Source organism: Sarcophilus harrisii, chromosome 1 (assembly GCF_902635505.1).
Source record: "Sarcophilus harrisii chromosome 1, mSarHar1.11, whole genome shotgun sequence".
Lineage (NCBI taxonomy): Eukaryota > Metazoa > Chordata > Mammalia > Dasyuromorphia > Dasyuridae > Sarcophilus > Sarcophilus harrisii.
Window position 1 is genome coordinate 451,975,736 of NC_045426.1, and position 26,245 is coordinate 452,001,980.

The window sequence follows — 26,245 nt, forward strand, 5'->3', positions numbered from 1 at the left end:
AAATAACCAAACAAAAAGGTGAAAAATAATATGCTTCATTCTATATTTAATCCCCATAGTTCTCTTTCTGGCTGATTGGTATCCAGATACTGTATTTTTAGAATTTTGAATACTTATTATATTTTTAGAATTTATAAAAAAATTAGAATTTAAAATACTATATTTTTTTAAATTTAAAATACTGTACTTTTAGAATTTAGAGCACACATCACTGGGTTTGTATCACCAAAATATAAGAAAAAAGGGGGAAAATCCATATGTGCAAAAATATTTATAGAAGTTCTTTTTGTAGTGACAAGGAACTAGAAATTGAGTGGATACCCATCAGTTGAAGAATGGCTGAATAAGCTATGGTATATGAATGCAATGGAATATTATTGTTCTATTAAAAATGATCAGGATAGCTAGGTGCCATAGTGGATAGAGCACCAGCCCTGTAGTCAGGAAGACCTGAATTCAAATCTGGACTCAGGCACTTAACACTTCCTAGCTGTGTGACTTCGGCAAGTCACTTAATTCCAATTGCCTCTGGGGGGGGGGGGGGGGGGGGGGGGGGGGGGGGGGGGGGGGGGAGGGGGGGGGAAGGTCAGCAGGATGATTTCAGAAAGGTCTAGAAAGACTGACATGAACTAATACTGAGTTATGTGAGTAGAATCAAGAGAACATTGTACAAAACAACAACAAGATTATGTAATGATAAACTGTGATGGACTTGACTCTTCTCAACAGTAAGGTGATTCAGGTCAATTCCAATAGACTTGTAATGGAGAAAACCATCTGCATCTAGAGAGAGGACTATGGGGACTGAATGTGAATTTCAACATAATTTTTTCTCGTTTGTTATTGTTGCTGTTTGCTTGTTTGTTTGTCTTTTCCTTTTTTGATCTGATTTTTCTTGTGCAGCATGATAAAAATGTAGAAATATGTTTAGAAGAATTGCACATGTTTAACCTACACAAGATTGTTTGCTGTCTAGAGAAGAGGAAAAGGGAGGAGGGAGGGAGAAAAATTTGGAATGCAGGATTTTGCAAGCATGAATATTGAACATTTATTTTTTATTTAATTCATTTTTTTAAATCCACATCACTTTATGAATCATGTTGAGAGAGAAAAAGCAGAGCAAAAGGGAAAAAAACATGGGATTGATAAAAAAAATAACAAAGAAAAGAAGTGAACATAGCATGTGTTGATTTATATTCAGTCTCCATAGTTGTTTTTCTGGATACAGATAGCACTTTCTGTCCAAAATCTATTGGGATTGATTTGGTCCACTGAATCACTGAGAAGAATCAAATTTTTCATAGTTAATCATCGCACATTCTTGCTGATATTGTGTACAATATATTCCTGGTTCTGCTTGTTTCACTCAGCATCAGTTCATGTAAATCTTTCCAGGACTTCGTAAAATCGGATTGTTCATCATTTTTATACAATAATATTCCATTACCTTCATATATCAAAGCTTGTTCAGTCATTCCCCAATTAATGAACATCTAATTTTCCAATTTTTGTTATCACAAAAAGCGTTGCTACAAACATTTTTGTACATGTGGGTACTTTTCCCTTCTTTTTGATTTTCTTGGGATACAGACCCAGTAATGGCACTGCTAGGCTAAAGGATATGTACAGTTTTATAGCCTTTTTGGGCATTGATCCATACTGCTCTCCAGAATGATTGGATCATTTCACAACTCCATCAACAATGTATTAGTGTCCCACATCCTCTTCAACATTTATCAATATCTTTTCCTTGTCATCTTAGCCAATCTGAGAGGTGTGAAATGGCACCTCAGAGTTGTTTTAATTTGTATTTCTCTTATCTATAGTGAGTTAAAATATTTTTTCATATGAATATTTTTCATATTAATTTCATCATCTGAAAATTGTTCATATCCTTTACCATTTTTCAATTAGGGAATAACTTGCATTCTTATGAATTTGATACAGTTCTTTATATATTTTAGAAATAATATCTTTATCAAAAAGATTTTTGAAGATTTTTTTTCAAGCTTTGTACTTCCCTTTAATTTTGTTTCTGTTGGTTTTATTTCTGCAAAACTTTTTAATTTAATGTAATCAAAGTGACTCATTTTGCCTTTCATAATGTTCCCCAATTTTTCCTTGATCATAAATTTCTTCTTTCACCAAAGGTCTAATAGATAAATTATACCTTGCTTTTCTAATGTATTTATTTAATACCATATATTGTTCAATATTTTGACTTTATTCTGGTATAGGGTGTGAGATGTACATCTATCCTATATTTCTTACATATTATTTTCTAGTTTTCTCAGCAATTTTTGTCAAATAGTGAGTTTTTATTCCAGAAGCTGGAGTTTGGGGGTTTGTTAAATAATAAGTTACTATAGGTTGTGATTATTGTGCAGTATGTATCCATCTATTCCATTGATTCACCACTCTATTTCTTAGCCAGTACCAAATGGTTTTGATGACTGCTGCTTTATAATATAGTTTTAGGTTTAGTACTGCTAAGCCACCATCCTTTGTAATTTTTTTTTTCATTAATTCCCTTGATATTCTTGACCTTTGTTCTTCCAGAGGAATTTTGTCGTTATTTTTTTCTGATTTTATAAAAATAATGTTTTGGCAGTTTGACTGGTATGGCACTGAACAGGTAGATCAATTTAGGCAAAATTGTCATTTTTATTATATTAGGTTAGCTTACCAATGAACAATTGATATTTTTCCAATTGTTTAGAATTGAAATTATTTGTGTGAGAAATGTTTTGTGATTGTGTTAATACAGTTCTTAGGTTAGTCTTAGCAGGTACACCCTCAAATATTTTATTTTGTTTGCAGTTATTTTAAATGGAATTTCTATCTCTAGCAGATGGGCTTTGTCAATAATATATGGAAAAGCTAATTATTTGTGTGGGTTTATTTTATTTACTGCAACTTCACTAAAGCTGTGAATTGTTTCCAATAAGTTTTTGGATGATTTTCTAGGATTCTCTAAGTATCATCATATAATCATATCATCTGCAAAGAGTGATAGTTTTATTTCCTCATTGCCTATTCTAATTCATTTAATTTCTTTTTTCTTTTCTTATGCTAAAGCCAATATTTCTAGTGCAATGTTGAATAATAATAGTGATAATGGGCATCCTTGTTTCACCTCTGATTTTACTGGGAATATATTCAGCTTCTCTCCATTACAAATGATGTTTGCTGTTGATTTTAGATAGATACTGAACATGTATTTTGAAAAGTGAAAAGCTATTATAAAAATAATAATTGGAAAAAATTCTATATATACCAGATTTATGATACTTACAATTATTTGAAGATTTGTCTTATTTTCCCTGAAACATCATCTACTGTTCAATATTGATGTAATATGAATTTAATATTTATTTATTTATAACTTTTTTGCCCATTCATATGAGTTTTCAGCAAGTATGTTTCTGTCACAGATCAGAGTGCTAATGATCTCGTATGTTTTTTTTTTTTTTGCTTAAGTATTGATTAAATGTTGTCAGTCTTGCTGAAGTGATATAATTGTGCCAAATTAATTTTACTTTATCAGTGATGTTCATAGATCCAAATGTTAAAATGTTTCTGCAATAAGAATTCATAAAGGTTGAAGTTCAAAGAAATAGTTATATATTCAGATGTCACACTTTGACTTTTAAAATGTATATAATCACTTTAACCTAAATAATTCAAACATATACATTCCAAATCAATAAAATGTCTAAATATCCCTACCCTCAAAAATTAATGTTTTTTTTCTAAATAGGAACTTTCACAATTTTGACAGCTAACAGAAATATCATACCTATTTGTACATTTCAAGTAAGAGCATGATTTAGCTTACCTTATCAAGTTCATCTGAAGTAGCAATGCCTGGAATAAAAAGATTAATATTAAAAATTAGAAAAGATTTCTAATTTCTTAACATTATTATTATAATTTCAAAACTACCACATTTCATTAATATAACACATATTTTCTTATTATGGAAACAAAAAAAGCCCAAAAGGTAACACATCCTTTGATAAAGTAAATTAAGCTTTAAAAAAATTATGAAGCAATTTTTTAATTGGCCCTTTATGGAGTTCTTGGAAATAAAGTGAAACTATGGCAAGAACACATTGTTCTCTTCCACATTGTACAAATGGACTTACTTTGTTAATTGTGAGCCAAGCCAATTTTTTTTTTTCAAGCCAATTGTTTTTAATTAGAAATCTATGTTATTTTAGGTAACTATGTATTTAATAATTCTTTATAGTTTCATAAATGTTGAGGTACAAAATGTGGCTGATTGGGCTTTTGATATATTCTCTGTTTAATCTTCCTAGTCCTCTGGGAGAATCTTGACTTAAAACAAGTCTAAAATAATTTCTAGTTGAAAATTTCTGGAAAAAATTACCTCCCCACTTCTGTAAATTGCCTTCTGAAGGTCTAATGATCATTATTGTCAGGAAGTTCCAACTTTTTTATTATTGATTACATATCTCTCAGACTACAATCTGTCTATTCCTATTTTCTTCCTGTTCTCACTATTAAAAAATTTTTTAAACCCTTAAATTAATTTTTTTCATATTCTTGCTGCTTGCTGTTGAAGTTGGCCAATCCCTTTTCTATGTTAAGGTATTCTAGATCTCTTATGTTGTCTTATGGAGACCTTTCTTAAAATCTTTTAAAATTTTGTTTCTCTTTTGCTTGTTTTTGTTTTTTGTTGTCACAGATTTTAAATGAGGTTCAAAAATGCAACATGTTTTATTTTTTTGCTAAAAACAAATTTTAAAAAAAGATTTTTTTTGGAAAGAAACTTGACTCTATAGTCAGTTAGGTGACTAAGTGCAGGAGTTTTGAACTTGGAGACAAGAAATCTGAGCTCAAATCTAACATGAAATACTTACTGGTTATATGATCCCCTGCAAGTCACTTAATCCATGCTCCAATTTCCTTCTTTGTTTTCCCCAGTGTAAAATAAAGAAAATCAATTGATTGGCACAGTGCATAGAATGCTGAACTTGGAATGACGAAAACTAATCTTCCTGATTTCAAATCTTGCCTCAGAAACTTACTGTGTGACGGGACAAGTCTCTTAATTCTGTTTGCCTCTGTTTCCTCAATTGTAAAATAGCTGGAGTGGCTAATCACTCCAACATCTTTGCCAAAAAATCTTCAAATGAAAAATAGCTGACAATTAAACATTAATAATAACAAATGAGCAATAATAGCACCTACCTCCCACAATTGTTGTGAGGATCAAATGAGATCAGATGAAGACCTGACATAATAGGTGCTAAATAAATCTATTGTTGTTATACACTTAAATTCTAACTTTTCAAGTTCTTTCCAGCATCACACTAGAAATACAGTCAGTTAAACTAATGGAGACAATAAAAACATACCCTTTGGTATGGCAGGTAAGATTCATTGTTAACCTTGAGAGTAAGAATTAACAGTAGTATATATGTTTAAATATACTTTTACATACATTATTTTATTTGAAGCTTATATTAACTTAATAAAGCAGATCCAATAGGTATTATGAGCCCCATTTCCAGATGAGAAAACAGGATCACAGAATTGAATTAAATTGGCCATCTTCACACAGTTAGGGTATCACATGAATTTTAAACTGGATCTTCCTAAGTCTTGGTCCATCACTTCTTCTACTTGGCTATGCTGTCTGAACCTAGCTACAATTTATCAGGATGATTAGATTCCTTAGAAGATGGAGATTTTTTATATCAGGGAGTCTACCTAACTGCTGAAAATGAAATCTTCCTTTCATTTTCTTCCCCTGGCTTACAAACTTAATAGCATCACACTTCCTATATCCATGCATCTAAAGACTGGCAGTGCCACATGCTAATCTGTTCTCACCATATATTTGAGGATTGTCTTTAAGACTAGATATAACATATAATAATGGATGTCTGTAAACTAAAGTAAGCCAAAGTACTATAGAGACATCTCATAGAAGCATAGTATTCTTGAAGGTGAGGCCAAAATTTGATGGGTTCTTACCAAGTTGAAAAGATGTAAATATGATCTTAGAGTGGTCAATATATCTGTCAGTTACCTGAGAACCAATCTAGCTTGGTGTGGAGAAAAAAATGAGCCATCAAGTGATGAAACTTTGGTCATAACAACTCAAGAAGATCATTTATTTAAGGTAAAAAATGATTGAAAATTGGGAACTTTAAATGAATAAAATTCTCTATTACTGATGACCAACACCTCTTCAACAAGGAAAGTTGCCTCTCAAAAACAGGCATAATTTTCTAGGTAGAGAATCAGAATCAGGAAGGTTTAGGTTCAGTTTTTCTCTCTGATATCTTACTTCTATGCCCATAAATAAGTCACCTAACATCTTAATCACTTGCTACAAACTATGGAATCAATTTATGGATTACTAGAAAAAGTCATAAACATTTATAATTGCATATATATTTTTCAGAAAATAATATTATATCATAAATAATCTATTTAACAAAAGTTTTAGTAGTCTTTGATATAATGAAATTACTTCAGTTTTAAGTTCTACTAAATTTCTGATTTTGCTTATTAATTGACTAAATCATATTTTGCTCCTTATTTAGTTTATTCTGGCTGATTTTTTTCCATAAAGTATTCAATAAGCACTTATTAAGTAAAGCTCTATTTTGAGCAAACTATGATGCTAGATACTTTTGATGCAAAGAGAAAAATTAAAGAGTACCCAACCTCAAGGGCCTTATATTTTCCTGTGACCTATAAACTGTATACATATACACACATGCATATATATGAGATAATATGTGGACAAGATGAATAAAAAGGGAGTAGTGAAGGTTTAGTAGAAGAGATCACACTTGTGTAGAATCTTTAAATAAGATAATGATGCTAAGAAGAGGAAATCTAGTGGACATGTACTTTAGGCATCAGAAATAGTCTGTGATTTGGCATCAAGCTAGGAATCAAATACCAAGGTCAAAGAAAAGTTTCTTTGGCATGTATCACATCATATAACAAAGATGTATGTGATATATGTAGATATTTAAATGTCGGTTTTATAAATTGCTTATGAAACAGTATTATGATTTTATTTTATATTATATATTATATTATATTTTATTATATCATTCAATGAATAAATAAGATCAGAAGTTTCTAGCTAGAAGAAATATTAAAAGCCATATCTATTCTAATCCTTCCCTTTTACAGGTAAGAAACTTGAGACAAAGTTGAATGACTTTCTCAAGTTCATCTGCATGACAAAATTGCAGAATTAAGGTTCAAATCCATTCCAAATCCAAAGGTCTTTCCAATACCTCATGAACATGCTAAAGAATATATCAACCTATCAAACTAACCAGTCAAAAAACATTTATTACGTACTCCCTGTGTGCCATACAATGTATTAACAAAGAAATATGCATTAAAGGACAAATGTGGTAGATTATTATTTTAATGTTATAAACATCACAATTCTAAAGCTGGATGAGACCTTAAAAGTCAGCTAGCTCAAGCCCCTCATTTTGTAAACTGATTTCCCACAGAAGTTAAATAAATTTCCTAAATTTAGCACAGATAATAAGGGAGAGCTGGAAATTGAACTCAGTCCTTGCTAATGAATATTTTCCCTTATATTGTTCTATAAGAAATGAACAGGAGGAGGATTTTTAAAAGGCCTGGAGAGACTTACATGAACTGAGGCTAAGTGAAATGAGCAGAATCAGGAGATCATTCTACATGACAACATAAATATTATACCATGATCAATTCTAAGGAATGTGACTCTTTGCATCAATGAGATGATTGATGCCAGTTCCAATGATTTTTGTGATGAAGAGAGCCATCTATACTCAGAGAAAGGATTGTAGGAACATTCTCGCTCTTTTTGTTGTTGTTCTTTTGCATTTTGTTTTCCTACTCATTTGCTTTCTTTTTTTTTTTAATCTTATTTCGCTTGTACAGCAAGAGAATTGTATAAATATGTTCATACTTATTAGATTTAACATGTTTAACATATATTGCTTGAAATTTAGGAGAGGGGGTAGGAGGAAGGAGGAGAAAATCTGAAACACAAGACTATGCAAGGGTCAATGTTGTCAAATTATCAATAAATAACTTAAAAAAAGAATATTTTTCTTTAAGTATAGTCTAAATCTGACATTCTGAAATCCCATTCATTGCTCATAGTATTGTACTTTAAAGCTAATAAGAATACATATAATGCCTTTTCTGCACAAAAATTCTTCAAATATTTGAGGAGTGTGGGTCTCCCACAGATTCTTTCTTTAGTTCCTTTAATCGCTCCTTTTATGCCATTTAAAGTGATGGTGTCATGTCTGCAGTGGAACACTCAAGATATGCAATGTCTTTAATTAAAAAAAAATATTCAGTAACCCCCAGGTTTAAAAGCATTCCATGGGAATTAAAAACAATTCATTAAAAGAAAAAAAAGTAGATAAGTAGACCTTCAAAGATATTAATATCAGTCCCTGAGGAAAGTCCCTTAAGTCTAGGATCCTACATCTGTGTTGTAGACCACAGATCCACAGATCAGTTCAGCAAGAGCCAAAGTTAACTCAGATTGCCCTGATTCAGTTTCATAGAATTTTAGCTCATACTTTCTCTAATTCATATTATAGGAGTATAGGGTTTAATTCCTAGTGTCTCAGTTCCATTAGTGACCTAGCTCATAGAAGGTATCATCCCCGGTCTTGTCACCATTTTGACTATCCTCTTCAGTATGCAGTCCAACTTGCCAATGTTCTTCCTGTTAGAATCCTGGTGTTAACTCAACTTGAAACAAGGTGATAACTCAAGGGAGATGTTAGAATCCTAGAGTTAACTCAATGGAATTGATACAATGCTTATTGGTTCACACCTTAGAGCTAATCCTTACAAAATGATAAATCAGTTGCCTAATTTAGCATGGTACTTAACAAGTTCTCTAGCTCACTAATGTATTTAAGTACTCATTGGAGTTTACACCTTTGGGAGATTCACAAGTCAGTATTCAGTATGAGATTCACAAATTAGAAACCCATAATCCCACTCTCAGATCCCATGATCCCACTCTCTCAGAGGCGGAGTCAACCTTTGCAAGATAATATATATAGAAGCTCTTAGAGTTTCAGGTTAGTTAATTCGGAACATTGCCAAGCATTTAGCACTCTGGGAGATACAGAAGCCCACAAACTCTCTCTCGGAGGCAAGACAGATTCATTCCATCTTCCACCTTTGTGCTGGCTGGAGGCTGAAAGGAGCAGAGGCAAAGGACTGGCAGCAAAAGCTCTTGGAACTAAGCAGAAAGATAGGCCTCTAAGAAAAACTAACCAGGCTATTTTGGAAGGAGAAAATAAACATTTGCATTTCATCAGCTGGCTGCATTTGGAGTAATTGTTACTTTTAACTAAAACGAAGGCTGCCTCCAGAAAACTTCCCCCAAGAAACCTACTCCCAGAGAGAACTATTATATTTTAAAGAAGAAGAACCACAACATCTTCCTAAAATAAGTGGATTAGAACTGAACACAGTGGTTCAGATGTAGTTTTACCAAGGCAAAATAAGATGGAGCTATTAGCTTCTCTCACTTCCATGTAATACCATTGCCATGTAGTGACTCTTTTCATGATTCTTATCCTAAAAATTCTCATTTTATAAAAACAATTATTCCAGATAATTCAGGTCATCTATATCTATATCTATATAGATATATATAATTGTAATTGTCAATTGAAAATCCCATAGAGGCCCCTTTTCTAATGAGATCATTAAAGGAAAATGATGGGAGATGTTTTTGTCAAGTTAGAAAATTATTTTAAAAACCAAAACTTAATGACATCCTCAGAAAATACCAATGTCATGAAGATCTCCATATGTTAGGAAGCTCACATATTTTAGGGAATTATGGCAGTCCTGAATATAATTCAATCTCATAAAATGCATCAGTATGCAATTAACTCAATATTCCAAGGAGAGATGGACTACCAGAGAAGAGAGTTCAGGCAGAAGATGGGGAAAGAAACATCCATTATACCTCACATTTTTTACTTCTCTTAGAATCTCTTACTCTGGGTTGTTAAAAACATCCTTACTCTTAATTAGATGCCAAGTTTAAATCTAAGTTAAGTTGTCCTATCCATTATTTTAGCCTAGCACAGAAGGTCTAATGTCAGGCTGTGAGAATTTTAATGTGTAGAGAGATTTTTTTTCAGATGACTGAACAGTACACAAAGAATTCTTATTTTGGATGGGCAGTCTCATCAGGGGATAAGCAATATAAGCATAGTCATAGTCTGATGAGACTTTGTGAGTTTACTCACTGCCAGATAATCAAAAAATCATTGAATGTGAGAGCAAAAGGGGATTCAGAGACCATTTAACCAATACCGGGGGAAAAACCCCAAAACTTCTCTATAAAACCTGCTGATAAGGGATCTTTTAGATTTTGCTCAAAAACCTCAAGAGAAAGAAAACTATATAATGAAGCAGCTTCTTCCACTTTGAAGAAACTCAAAAAATTAGGAAATGTTTCTTTATAAAAAGCTTATTTTTTTTTTTCTTTTCAATTTCTATCCATTGTCACAAGTTACAAATACACTTTGGGCCCAAGAAGACCAGGTCTAAACCCCTTTCATCTGTCAGACCTTCAAATGTTTGAAGACTATTTTGAAGGCCATCTTGTCCCCACTAAGTCTTCTAGAGGAATTCCTCTGGGCCACTTTCTCCCCTCCACACTTTTTAACTCCTTTTGTATGCTAGCTTCTCCCATTAAACTGTAAACTCCTTAAGGGTAGGTGTCTTCTCCCCGTCTCCCTCCTTCCCCTTTCCCTTTCTCCATTTCCCCCTCTCTTTCCCCCCTCCCTTCTTCCCACTCCCCATCTCCCTCTTCATCTCCCCCCTCTCTCTTTCTCCCCTTCCTCCCTTCTCTCCTCTCCCTCCCCCTCCCTTTTTCCCATCCCCCCTTCTCTCTGTCTCTGTCTGTCTTTGTCTCTCTCTCTTTCTCTGTCTCTGTCTCCTTGTATCTCTCTGTGTATCTGTTTTTCTCTCTCTCTGTATGTGTCTCTCCTCTCTCTGTCTCTCTGTGTGTGTCTCTGTCTGTGTTCCTCTGCCTTTCGCTCTCTCTGCCTCTGTCTCTGTCTCTCTCTATCTCTCTGTCTCTCTGTCTCTCTCTCCCTCTCTTTGTCTCTCTCTGTTTGGATGGCTGGTTCTGGTTCTGTTTCCAATGTCGTCTGTCTATCTGTCTCTCACACATATACATACCCATGTAGATATATAGATTTACTTATCTATATATCTATAAATTATATGCGTGTATAAAAGTATATATTCTTCAAGAAATTTATATACACATATAAATACACATATATAGTTGCCAAATCCAATGGCTTTTTCTAAATCTTCATTTTTACCTCTATGCAGCCTTTGATACTATTGATAACTTTCTCCTCTTTGCTACTCTCTAGGTTTTTGGGACACTACTCTCTCCTGGTTCTCCTCCTATATATACATACATACAGTATACTTCTAAATTATAGGTGTTCTTCAGAGTATTATCCTGGGCCCCACTTCTCCCTTCATATGATTTTCTTTGTGATCTTATCAGTTTCCATCAACTTAATTTGCATCTTTATGTTGATGATACTCAAATCCACCTATCCTGCCCTAAATTCTCTGCTGACTTCTATTCTTATATCTTCAACTGCCTTTCAGACATCACAAGTGAAGGTCCAGTGGGCATCTTAAACTTAATATGACACAAACTGAACTCAGTACCTTTCTCTCCCTCCCTCCCTCTCTCCCCCACTCTCTTTCACACACACACACACACACACACACACACACACACACACCACATCACCCTATTAATGTAGAGAGCAGTCACTCAAATTCACAATCTAGCAGTCATATTGAACTCTCATTCCTCCCTCCTCCACCACACCAGACTGATTTTGAATCATCTCTCTAATATACCCTTTTTTAAAGTTCTCTGACATTACTATCTCTCTAGCATAGGGCCTTACTGATTTATACCAGACTAATGAAATAGAGAGCTGATAATTCTGCTTAGATTGCCTCTTAGCTCCAATGAATCCACCATTCAGCTGCTAAAGTGATTTTCCTAAAAAAGAAACTGATCATGCTCTCCCCCCTCCCCTCTCCCCTTTCTTTCAAAACAAACACAAACCCCACAAATCCTTAAACAGCCTCCTCCCTACCTTTTAATCTCTTTTCCTTCTCCTCAAAACAGACTGATTTGGGAATATTTTCCTAAACAAAATCCCCTTTTGCTAACTTCCTCGATCCTTTTTTATCCACAAAAAAAGGCTTTTTTAGGAAGCCTTCCAATCCCCTTATTAAATGTTTTCCTTTAAATTTTTTATTTTCCAATTTATTCTTTTTCTTTTGTTTTCTGGTCCCCAAAAATCTCCTTTGGGAGGCCTATTTTTGCCTCTTATTCCTCATCTTTATCCTGAAAAATAATTTAAAAAAGGTATTGGAAAGATGATTATAAAACCCACCCAACATTTAAATAAATTTCCCCATATCAATTTTTAATCCACAAAAAAGTTTTTTTAGGGTTTAACTTTCTCTATGGGTTAAAACTCATTTTAACTTCAAATTATGAAAAGTTCTTTAAAATAAAAAGCTTCAAGAAAGGGAAAAGGTCCTTTATTTCAGAAAATGTTTTCCCGAAAAAAGATTTTTAAAAAAATATTGAATAATGAAGAACAATTCAGATATATTTAACAATCAATTATTTTAAACCTTCAGTTTTTAATAGTTTAAAAAAAAAAAAACCTTTGCCCCATTATTTTTTAGAAAAAGCTCAGATAAATGCAGAGGTTTATTTCAAAAAATTTTTTTTAAATAAGAACATTTTTTTATTTAACTATTGTATCAGGAAAAAACTTCAGATAATTTTTTCCTCCTATTTAAAACTTCAGTTTTATTTTAATTTTTAATCATTTGGCATTACTAGGCCCAAGTACATGACAATAGTAATTGGGTATATTTTATACAATTATAAAAATTCCCTATTCCTAACCTATTTTGAGGAACATTTTGGTTAGGAAAAAACGGAAAAGCTGGGGTTCCTGGGTTCAGACTGAGTTATTTTTGTTGGGCTGTTTTGATCACTCCCATTGCTAAGATTTCCTTACCCATTTTTCTTTGGATAAAGAGGTTTTCCCCCATTAATTCCCTTGGGTTTTAAAATAACGATTTTTGAAAACCTAGGATTGCCTTTTTCCAAAACCGGTGCAAATGTGCTTAATGTTCTTGACCCCACCTCCCACCAACAATTTGCAAATATGGTTCTTTCCACTCTCTTTTTTCATGGAAAAGCGAGTTTTCAACTTAATTCCAACCCGGCTTATTTTAAAATGGACTTTTAAATGGGATGTTAACTTTTTTTGGGCTGAAACTTTTGAAACCTTTTCTTTAATCCAACAAACCTATATTCCAATAAAAAAAAAATTTTCTAATTTCACCCACGGATTTCCTTGGAATAAAGCAAATTTGGTTCCCATGAATCAAAGGTTCTAATTTGTAATATAAGGATCTGAATATTTTTACCCTTAAAAAAATTATTAGAAACATTTTAAGTCATAAGTTCATGGTTTGGTTTTAAAGGACCTTGGTTGTAACCTAGGCCAATCATTCATCATACAGATGACTCCAGCAAGTGACTTCACTCAGAGGTTAAGTGCCTTGATCTTGGGAAACTTCTTTGGGTTAAGTAATTTGTCCAAGGTCACTCAGTTCATAATGAGGAAGATTGAGACTAAAAGCCAAATATTCTAATTCCATAACCACAAACTATCTAGTTTTTTAAACATTCCCCCCCCATTCATTATTTTGAATATGATTATTTGGGGTAAATAATAATTAAACAACTATTTCTCCACGATCTATTATTATCCTTGAAGCACTATTGAAAGACCCAAGTGTTTGTAAGTATGAATAATTCTAGGAAAGAAATTATTAAAAGGCCAAATAATCAGAAGTATAGAAATTCTTTATAAAAACAAATAAAATATAACTTGTTTTTAGGTTTGATCAACTTTGGAAGTACTTTAACATCATTCCCTTCAAGTAGAGCAATGGTTTTATGAACTTTCCTCCAAGATAATCTCAGAAATACAGACAGGATATCTTTCTTTGGGTACTTCATAGGTTGATAGAAATGTCTGAGGTTTTTATTTTACCATTTACAAAACGTATCAATTGTACTTTTTATTATATGATATCAGAAGGAAAGAATTAGCATTTAAACATTAAACAAGAACAGAGACATTTTTCAACCACCTTTAAGCAGAATTTAATTTAATCCTTATAAGATATCAAAAATGCAAGAATAAATAAAATATTCCTTTTCAGGTATTTATGTCACATGCTTTGCCAGTGGCTGCAACTACAGCCTTGTTGGCATTAACAAATATCATTTGCTAATTAATGGCCTCTGTAAATAGAAGATAGTTCATGCCACATAGGTAAATTAACATCAAAGGAGAACTGACTGACCGAGTAGAAGTTTAATAAGTCAGTGAATATGTATTAAGTGATAATAAGGAATCCTGTTTCCAATAGCACTCAATAATATAGTAGACATATGAGAGATATGTGAGTCAGGTTAAATCAGAAAGCATTTATTGATCAAAATCTATGTGCTGGGTAGTGTATTAAGTGCTGGGAATACAAAGAAAAGCAAAAGGCAATTCTGATCTGATGTCAGGGAGCTCATAGTACAAGATGGGTTTGAATAGGGCACTGCAAACAAGGGATAAATAAGTTATGGTTGAGGATAAATTAGAACTAATTGATAGAGGAAAGGCATTAAAGTAAAGAGTACTGAGAAAGATTTCAGGAGAATATGAAAAGCTATCTGGGACTGAAGGAGCAAGAACAAATAAACAAAATAAAAACCAAGAAGTCTAGTTGAAAAGGCCGTTACAGATAGGAAGTTGATATCATTCAATCCTATTTGACTCTGTGACATCGTGGAGCACAGCACACCAACTCTGTCCTTGGGCTTTTCTTGGCAAAGATACTGGAGTGATTTGCCATTTTCTTTTCTAGTGGATTAAGGCAAACAGAGATTAGATAAATTGTTCAGGATCATAAAAATCAATAAGTGCCTAAGGCCAAATTTGAATTTAGATCTTCCTAAATTCTCCAGGCCTAAAGGTCTGTCCACTAGCCTTACTCCTCCTAAAAGTGAAGGCTTGCCCAACAAGATTTAAACTCATTAATTCATAACTAAATTAGTTCTTCAGACATGGGAAATGTTGAAAATGCCCAGATTTCAGAGATTGAATGTGATGTGAAAGAAATGTCCAGTATTACTGGTTAGCACAGTAGGAGAAGATGTGATAAGAATAGATGGGAGATTTTTGGGTTATAAAGGGCTTTTTCAACAAGTTCTTATTTGATATACATAATTTGAAGCCATGAGTTTATTGTAAAAAGGACATATCAAATACTTCAAAATTGACTTGAAACCTAGTGGACAATGGCTAAAAAGGGGAAAGACTTGAAGGGGAGAGAACCTGCATCAGCAGTAACAAGTTAGGGTTTTGAGAGTCTGTACCAGGGTTTTGGCAGTATCTATCTGGAGAAGACAACATGTATTACAGATGCTACATAGAATGGCAACTGACTAGTGGGAGGGTAAGAAAGAATAAGGAATCAGGCAGGATAACTAAATTATGCTCTTTGGTGACTTGAAAGATGATGTAATATGTAATGGGCTGAGGTTTGACTGTACTAGTCCCAAAACATGAGGCTGAATATTGGGTATATATTAATATAAATGATTGAAAAAATGGTCCCTCCCCCTTCCATGCAAGTCCTGATGTTTTATAGGAAATGAGATTTTGGTGGGTGGAGGCGAGAGAAGAAGGAAGGGGGGATTGCGCTTGTTGGACGAAATGTTTTTTCCTGGTCAACACTTTGACTCACCCCATTCTATCCGATTCTCTTCCACCTCATCTTCCCACTGAGAAAAAGACTGATGATTTTCCCCCTAACCTGAATTCCTGTCTCTTACTGATCTTAAAATACCGATCCTTCACATTTGGGCCCAATGGGAACCAAGGACTGAAGAAGTCTCCGGGACCGGAACTTGGGGAGTATTGTTAATAGACAAATAAGAACTTATTTTCTTAAAAACTAAACCAGTAATCTTTTTTTTTTTTTAATGGGACAAATCTAGCTAAAGACTCTCCATCCCCCCCAACCCCACCAAATGGTGCATAGAAAGCATATTAAGGGCCATGGGTTTTATAACTTGGGAACAGATGCGGTTTGTGGGTATATTCTGCATCTTTGGATCGTGGGAGGGCAGATCTCGAATAACTGGTCCCGGGTTGGACGAATTCCATACATTTCAGAGTATGGTCCCTTCAATTTCCATGGGGCATTTTATTTATAAAATGTTTTCAGTTTAAAACCCTAGAAGAAAGAAAAAAACCTGTGGTTTTCCCTCCTCCTCAAATTAGCCATATTTGGAGGCAATGAAAATTAATGACCATATCCCCACAGGGCAGACTTAAGGAAAGGGTGTGGTGACCTTTCCCTCAGGAGGCCCGCCCCACCCCAGGACAAGTGATTGACTCTCCTCCACCAACTCCACCTCCGGATGGAGGAGGAGGGGGGGGGGGACAGGACCAACGGAGGTTAAGAGGGGCTTAATGAAGGAAAGAAAAATGGAATCCGGGAAACCAGGCACTTTATTGTCCTTTTTCCCATCTAATCCTCAGGTAAAAATAAATCGCCCCTTTTAACATAAAAAATCATTAAAAGATTTAAAAGGCCTACTAATTATGGGGCACATCAGTTATGTTAAGGTGCTGTTACAAATTTGGCTTTAAAGTCTTGACCCTATTAAATTAGCAAGGGTATCCTAGAACCTGGACAAAATTACATGTCTTTTGAAATAGTACTCTGGGAAAAGCCCCAACAAAATAGTCAAATCTGTTTTTCACCATGACCTACTAAGGTGGTCCATATGCAAAATCACACACAGGTTATTATTCATGCAATGAGCAAATTGCCTAATGCTATCAAACCGTGGGCCATTCACAATAAAAATGACAAATGTAGGCCTTCAAAAAAATAATGCAAGGGCCAGATGACCTTTTTTGACTTTTGGGGACGTTTACAACTCTACGAACTAATGGGAAAAATCCAACAACAAATTTTTAATAAGGCAACTTTAAAAAATCAAAAGGGGTGTCAGAAGGATTATACTAGGACTACCAAGGATGCCCTTTAGAGGAGTTCATAAGGCAGCCACAGTGCCAAATGCCTTTATAGCCAGACCTTATGCAGCTTCCCAAAATCCCAACATGGGTAGATAGGGGTCCCTTCCGCAAGGGACTTCTAGAGACACAATCTTTCATTTGGTAAGTAGGGCATCTAAAGCTCAATGTTGTATAGAGGCAGAAAAGGAATACAGGGTGGAACAAGACCCAGTACCCATGTAAAATGCAACAGAGGCTTTTTTTGGGCCTCAGAATGTAAACAGGGAAAATGGGGGGCCAACCCCGGCCCCCAGGAAAAAAAATTGGGGATATGGCCCAAAGGTGCCAGAAGTCCTAGAGGCCAATCCCCAAATGCCAATAGCCAGGAACCATTGATGGAAATTAAACCCAATTAATAGCCGGGAAGAACCTGAGAAAAAGGGTTAAATTAGGGAGAAAGAATTGTATGAGGAGAAATGAGATACCCCGGGGTGGGAAACGTTCCCTTCCAGCCGGTCCCTTTGGGCCCAGGGCCAGGTTAGGTTGACCAACCCCGGGCAAAAAACATGCCATTTAATGGGAAACGGGGAATGGGAAAATTCCCATCACAAACAGGCAGAAAGGGTACCCTTATCACCCAGGAGAAATAGAGAAGGTTTTACTTAAAGAATTTAAGCAGTTGGTGGATACCCCCAGATTTGATTTCTGTCCTCCAGCAATTTACTTTGGGACAGGGCTTAAAACTCCGAAACAACAAAAAATGGCCTCCATTGGGATTGGGGAAATTGGGAGTGGAAAAGGTCATTAAGGGCCGTGGCCCATCACCCAAAGAAAACAGACATCCGCCTTAAGGATCAATAGCAGCTGGTTAAATTCTGCCCCATAGAGGACTTTTAAGGCAAAAAGGGTTTTATTCCTTTTGGGGTTGGAAAAATCCCATCAACGTGGGAGGCGTTTACACAAAGGGTTAAAAAAGACTGTTTTTTAAGCAAAGGGCCTTGTTGAAGGCCTCAACATTTTACCTTTTATATGGAAAAAACTATAACCGTGGGAAGAGAGTCCCAAAAAGTAAAATTCAGGTTTTTTGCAGGGGCCTTATGGACACTTAAAACCTTTCTAATCCTGGAATTCCCAGTGTTTGTTGGAAAAAAAATAAAAATAGGTTTAGATTTTAGAAAAGGAATGAACAAGGAAACTTAAACCTTCAGCCTGATTTCCTTTTTGTTGTGAAAGTCTTTGGGGTCTTAGAAAATAAGGATTGTTTATTCATCCCTTGATGAAGGAAGAAAAGATTTGCCTTTCAGTGCCCCATTTAAAGTGAGCCTTATAAAAGATATGAATACAGTTTTCCAAAGGGAATGAAAACAGCCCTACTATGTTCAAATGCTTTGCTCTGTTTTGCTCCAGTAAGAAAAGCATTCACAAAAAGTTATGCTATTACATTACATACATATAATTTTGGGATGGCACCTGAGGAACAAATGTTAGAGGCATGTCTAAAAGACCAAAAAACTAAGGAATTACAAATTAACATAGCACCAAAAACTTAAAGACATGCTCCTTTTCAATTTTGGATATAAGTATACCCAAGGTGCTAAGTTCAAAAACTCTCCTTAAAAAGAAAAAGTAAACACATTGAATGATTTTCAGAAATTGATAGGAGATATCCAATGGATGACCAGTGTTGGTTTGACCCTATCAGTTAAAACCTTATATAACATTTAAGGGGAGAAGTGCTTTAAAATTACCTGGTTTAAAAAAGGCTAAGAGGCTTTGAGAAACTTGAACTGGCTTTATCCAATGTGGTTAAAAGAGCACCAAAACCCGGATATCAGTTTTTGCCACAAAGAGGCACCCACAGCAGTCCTTCATCAAGGACACAGGGAAGGTGGTGAACCTCCCGGGCAAACCAGAACAAAGCCCCCCACCCAGTGTTGGGCTAGAATTTTTTAAAGGCCACTAAGGAGCAGAACAATTATCTGGGGGAAAGACCTGATAAGATATACACCTTTTATACAATACCAAAATTTGTGTGTTGTGAACCATCCCAAGTGGCAAATTTTATTAGCCATGGCTCCCATTTTTTTACATGGGTCTCCATTAAAGATAATACATATTACATAATTGCAATTTGTTCTTGAAAAAGTTTCAAAGTTCCTCTTAAAGGACCAACTTCTTCACGGATGCATCCAAAATAAATTTTTGTGTATTTCGGATCTAACTATGAGGTAGTCAGAACCCTTTTCATCCCTCAGCGAATAATTTACGCGATCATTCTACCCTAATTATCCAGGAGACATAAATATAATATCTGATTTGGTCTATTCAGTTTGGACAAAGAATTAGCCCAAATAAAATTTGCAGCCCATTATATATCAGTTTTAAGAAAACTTGAGCAAGTGAGAAACATCCAGGTAAGATCTTATATTCATGTCCATTCTCATAGTGGACTTCCAGGTCCATTTTATAATTCAAAGGCGATACCTTCAACTATGTTGGTCAAACCCTTTGTTCCGAAAGCTCAGGCATCTCATTCTAAATGTCATCAGGGTTGCTGAGCTTTATGTTTACAATTTGGAATAACAAAGAGGAAGCTAGGACAAGTAAAGTTTCGGTTTGCCTTCCTTTCCATGCTCCACACTGCCCAGGGAAGAACCCCCGGTTTGAGACCCAATGAAATCGGCAAATGGATGTGACCCATTATAAATCTTTTGGTCTCTGTCTTTTCATCCATTTGGGTGAACCTTTTCAGGATTCACTTTTTCAATGCCAGGCAAAAGAGACAGCCCAAGTGGTCCTGAATTCCCTTAAACAACATTTAAATTATGGGTGTAAAGCAAAAAACAACAATGGTCCTGTTTATATTTCAAAACATTTTGCACACTTTTGTGCACAGTATGAATTTTAAACCCTTTTTAATCCTCAAGGACAGGCAATAGTGGAGAGGAGAAAAGAGATATTAAGTCTCCAAAACAAAAAGAAAGGGGGAGACAAACCCTAGGAACTTTAAATCAGCTTTTATACTATTAACCTTGATTTTGACAAAGATGCACTGGTCCCTGCGGTTTTATAACCCACCGAAGGTCAGGTCCAGTGGAGCCCCACTATCTTTAGATAATCGCCAGGTGAGGGAGACCCGAAAGTGGTGAATGGGGACCGATAGGCTAACTCTTTGGGGAGAGGGTTTGCTTGTATCTCTACAGGTGGGAAGGAATCAGATGGGTGCCAACGAGCCAATTCCCGCCATCCCAGAAGGGACGAACCTTTGAAACAAAGGAGAAGACCCAAGAAATATCTGGTGCTGTTGCTGATTGTGCTCATCATTAAAGAGTGTGGCAGTTATGGCGTTGACTCGGGAATCAAAGATTGTTGGACCAAAACCTCAGGAATCACTGGTTTTTTGACCATAGGACTTGAAAACCCTCAGGAACTTGGGTTCTGGACATAGGATTGAAAAACTTTCGGAACTTGGATTTAGAAATGAAAACTGTTACAAACCTTTCTCTGGAATCATTATTCCCAACACATAAAAAAGACTTTGCAGGACTTCAAAAATCAGGGGATCATTGGTTCCTGACATGTGAAACAATGGACAATAGATTTTTTACTATTTTGGCTGCTGGAAGGTGTATTGTGACTGTTGTTTAATCCCCATTCTAGGTTCTGTGATCTTTTCCAAACCAGTTGATTTATATTATTTCTTTCCGCTACTTGCATGTACAATTCATGTTTGTTCACCATATCGATCCTCATGACTGAGGGGAGGGGTCATCCCTAATACCTTGCGTTATTGCTTGTCTTTTAATACCTCCCATTGATGGGTTTGGCATAATAAGACCCTTCAGCCCAGAAACCCCCTAGCAACCCCCATTTCCCTTTGGTGCTTTTCATTTCTCTTCCTGAGTGTCAGGTAGGGCGTGATCATCCTTTTAGTGTTTCAACCTTTTTTGAGAATAGGAGGTGTGATCACCTCCCGGGTGCTTTCACCTCCTTCCCTGGGAAGGGAGGCTGTGATCACCTCCCCGGGGCTCTGACCCTGAGGGCAGGGATGGCATTCCACCTGTGTTCTTTAAAAAAAAAAGTGGGGATGTAAGGCTGAGGTTTGGTGATGCGGGTCCCAAGTACAGAGGTAATATAATGGGCTATACTTATTAATATAATGATTGGATGAATGTCCTCCCCCTCTGTGCAAGTCCGAGGTTGTATAGGAAATGAAATTTGGTGGGTGGGGAGGGGACAGGAAGAGAAGCTGGGAGGATTGGGCCTGGGTTCGAGACCTTGTTGGTTGTGTGGGCTGGTCGAGCTGCCCAACTCAGTCACATTGCTATCGCCGATTCTTCTTCCACCTCCAATCTTTCTTCACTGAGATAAAGCGAGATTTTCCCCCTAACCAATTCCTACCGTTGATTTTAAAATACACGATCTTCACAAATTTCCTCCACATACTTTGTAAAGCTAAAACAATAACAACAGTTTTCATTTCATAGCATTTTTAGATTTACAAAATGCTTTACATATACTATTTTGTCTAAAGCTGACTTTAGCCATTTAGTCTTATCATGTTAAGGAGTTAATTATTGGGGGAGATTCAGAATTATTCAAAATCTATTAAGGAATAACAACAAAAATAATAATAATAATTTCTCAAATTTTTATCAGCCTTCTTCCCACAATTTAGTTTAAAGGAATTATGCCAAATATATCAATAATGTAATAAGATGTTATTAATATTTTTTCCAAGATTTCGATACTGTTATCATGGTTTCAACTTTATGTTTGAAATATTCAAATTTTTCTAAAATGTATGCATTTTAATATATAGAAGAACTGGTATAAAGAAAGCAATAATGCTGTTATCTGTATTTCTACTCCAAAAGTTTCCCATGCCACTAAAAGCACACGTCTAACCCTAAAATATGAAAGCTATCAAGCTAAGCTCAAGAAATACAAAGATTTTTTTTTCCTAGTGGCAAATACCTTGTCATTAAAGAGACTATATTCTTCCACACTATAATCCAGGAGACATGATTTAAGAAACATTAAAATTCACTTCCTATAAAATATCTCCTAAATGGCTGCTTAAGTACTGCCTGTGCTCATCCCTATTACCTATCATGAAATTACTGCACCAAGTCATTTTAACTATTTAAAGTATTTTTTTTTCTGGGAGAATCCATTTAACGTATTGTATTACCTAAATATATTCAGTAGTACCATGTTGAATTCAGTCCAATAGGTATATTAATGTACTCTGTGAAACTATGAGTTTCTCCATACATTCTGTAATGCATTGTGAAAATATGCACTCTAAGTTACTGAACTGCATATTTCTCTACCTGGAAATATCATGAATAGGGATATACTCCAAAGAGAATAAAGATTTTTTTTCTTTTTTCTTTTTTTCTCTTTTTGAGAAGTACTTATGTGTATGTAGCATCTATTTTTTAGAGTAGCAAAACTGGTGATTAATTGGTATTCACATAGAAATAGAGGCAAGAGGACATTTTTTTACAAAAACAACTTTGTATAAACAAACAACTTTGAGGAACTTAAGAACCAAGATGAATTCAATGACCAATAATGATTTCCAGGGGACCACTGTTGCAACATGCAACTCATCTCCTGACAGAAAAATGATGAATTCAAGGTACAGAATGAGATTTACATTTTTAGATATTCCTAATCTGGAAAATTTTTGAATGGTGATCCATTTTATTATAATGATTTGTTCTTACTTTTTTCATTCGGAGGGATAGGAAGGAGAGAAAAATAAATGTTTACAAATGGGTGGGAGAAGGGAAAGGAGGGAGGGGACGCTAAGACCAAAGAGCACAGGGAGTAGGACTCAGAGAACAAGGAATGTAAATGTGAGAGGTTAATACTAAAGAACAACTGTCAATAGCCTGATACATGAGGTCAGTCTTCAAAGACACACAGAAACACACATAGAGACAGAGAAACAGAGAGAGATACACTGTATACACTACTGCATTTTCTTATATTGTCAATAGATGGCGATAAAGTTTCAGAATTTTTTTCATCCCCCTCTATTGCCTGCTCAATATACTGTAGTGAGAAATTTTCAGGTTAAGAAAACTCTTAATTAAAAGTTAATGACTTTTGTAAACTCTATTAATTATTTTGATGCAGATTATAAAAATTATTTAAATACCAAACTTTATTGCTTTCTTTTGGCAATATGGATTATGATATCCACCTCCATCTTAGATTAATGCATTTGCATCTTAAATCAAAGCCAAGAGTAGGCAACTAGGCAGCCACCTTACTGTATAATTCAAAGGGCACTTTTCAGGGCTCTTGCCTGAAAGTTCATTGTTCTCTAACCTCCATACAATGACTACAATTCATGATCTCTTTCATTTCAACTCCTGAAGACTGAAATTTTAAGAGTTCCTTTATAAGAGCAGTCCCAATAACTGACAGTTGATAGAGATAATTCCTAAAGGAATGATGTCCTATATAAAGGGCAGGAAGGAAGGATGAAAAGAGAAAGATAATTGGTAAAAAGGGAAGTGGGAAAACTTTAAAGATAAATGTTTCCTACTTTTAAATTATGCAAATAGTTTATTGCTCTGAGAAATTTAAAGATAAGGCATGAATACAGTGAATGATAAAATCCCTGTCCCTCTACTTAATATAAAAATATAAATGATATCAAAATAGCAAGACAGCTGGTTAGCCCAGAACATTTCTATTACTTTGTATACAGTATATTTCACTTTGTTTGAGTTCATGGAGGAATTTTCAGGATTTTTTTTTTCTGAGAGCATTCTACTCATCATTTCCCATAAAACAACAATATTCAATCACAAATACATATTGCAGTTTGCTGAGCCATTCCCCAATTGATGGATATCAATTTCTTATTTTTTTTTTGTCCTGAGAAGAGAGCTGCTATGAATATTTGTATACATATAGGTAATTTTCCTTTTTAAAAATCTTTTTTTGGTATGCATGCCTAATGATGTTGGTTTTGAGATCAAAGAATATGCATTTATAGCCCTTTGGGCATAGATCCTATCCTTTGATTATTTATTGACTGGGGCATGGTTCTTATTTTATAAAATTGACTGTTCCCATTATTATCAAGCCCTATCAGAGAAACTTGCTTTGAAATTCTTCTTACAAGTCAGATCTAATCAGTTGGAAAAATATCAAGTGTTCATGAGTAGACTCAGCAAATATAATAAAAAATGACAATACTACCTAAACTACTTATTTAATGCCATACCAATCAAAAGCCCGAGAAATTATTTTACAGAGCTAGAAAAAATAGAAACAAAGTTCATCTAGAAGAACAAAAGGTCAAGAATTTCAAGGGAATTAATGGGGAAAAAAAATGCTAAGGAAGGTGGCCTAGCTGTGCCAGGCCTAAAACTATATTATAAAGCAGCAATCATCAAAATCAGTTGGTATTGGCTAAGGAATAGAGTTGTCAATCAATGGAATAGGTTAGGTTCATAGGACAAAATAGTCAATAACTATAGCACTCTAGTGTTTGACAAACCCAAAGACCCCAGCTTTAGGAATAATAACTCACTATTTGACAAAAACTGCTGGGGAAATTGGAAATTAGTATGGGAAAAATTAGGGCTCAACCCACACCTAACACCACATACCAAGATAAGATCTAAGTGGGTTCATGATTTAGACATAAGCAGTGATATTTTAAGCAAATTAGAGGAACATGGGATAGTTTACCTCTCAGTTCTGTGGAAAAGGAAGGAATTTGTGTCCAACAAAGAACTGGAAGTCATAATTGAACACCAGATAGATAATTTTGATTGTATTAAGTTAAGAAGTTTTTGTACAAACAAAACTAATGCACACAAGATTAGAAAGGAAGCAATAAACTGGGAAAACATTTTTACATTTAAGGATTCTGATAAAGGCCTCATTTCTAAAATAAGAATTCAAGCCATTCCCCAATTGATAAATGATCAAAGGATATGAACAAACAATTTTCAGATGAAGAAATTAAAACTATTTCTAATCATATGAGAAGGTGCTCTAAATCACTACTGACCAGAAAAATGCAAATTAAGACAACTCTGAGACACCACTACATACCTCTTGATTGTCTAAGATGACAGGAAAAGACAAGGACGATTGTTGGAGGGGATGTGGGAAAACTGGGACACTGATACATTGTTGGTAGACCTGTGAACGGATCCAGCCATTCTGAAGAAAAATTTGGAATTATGCTCAAAAAGTTATCAAACTGTATATACCCTTTGATCCAGCAGTGATACTACTGGGCTTATTTCCCAAAGAGATCTTAAAGGAGGGAAAGGGATCCACATGTGCAAAAATGTGTGTGGCAATCCTTTTCATAGTGGCAACAAACTGGAAACTGAGTGGATGTTATATAAGGCGACATCAATATTATACAACAATCAATTCTGATGAATGTGACTCTTTCCAACCATCAGATGATTGATGCCAGTTACAATGATCTTGTGATGGAGAGCCATCTACAGCCCAGAGAGAGAACTGTGGGAACTGATTGTGGATCACAACATAACATCTCACTCTTTTTGTTGTTGTTCTTTCCATTTTGTTTTCTTACTCATTTACTTTCTTTTTTTTTTTTTTTTTTGATGTGATTTCTCTTGTGCAGCAAGAGAACTGTATAAATATGTTTGCATATATTAGATTTAGTATGTATTTTAACATTTTTAACATATATTGGATTGCTTGCCATCTAGGGCAGGGGGTGGGTCAAGGCTATGCAAGGGTCAATGCTGTCAGATTATTTATGCATATATTTTTAAAATAAAAAGTTTTATAAAACAAAAAATTATTTTTACAATTACTATTGCTAATTCTATTTCTCCCCATTTATTCTCTTTCCTTTCACCCGATCCCTCCTCAAAAGTGTTTTGGTACTGACCATTCCCTCTGCCAATATATCCTCTCTTTTATTACCCTACCCTACTTCCCATATTTCATTTCCCTCCTATTTATCTGCAGTGTAATTTAAATTTCTATACCCTTGTTGAGTA

General features: G+C 34.8%; 1 protein-coding gene across 4 annotated transcripts in view; it reads right to left on the reverse strand.

Moving 5' to 3' along the window:
* Nucleotides 1-26,245, reverse strand: part of C1H8orf34 (chromosome 1 C8orf34 homolog) — a 394,007-nt gene that overhangs the window by 275,381 nt on the left and 92,381 nt on the right. For all 4 annotated transcript variants that reach the window (XM_031946288.1, XM_031946289.1, XM_031946286.1 and 1 more), the window contains one exon: nt 3,839-3,867. In XM_031946288.1, the coding sequence (XP_031802148.1) occupies nt 3,839-3,867 (29 nt within the window). The remainder of the gene's footprint in view (nt 1-3,838; nt 3,868-26,245) is intronic.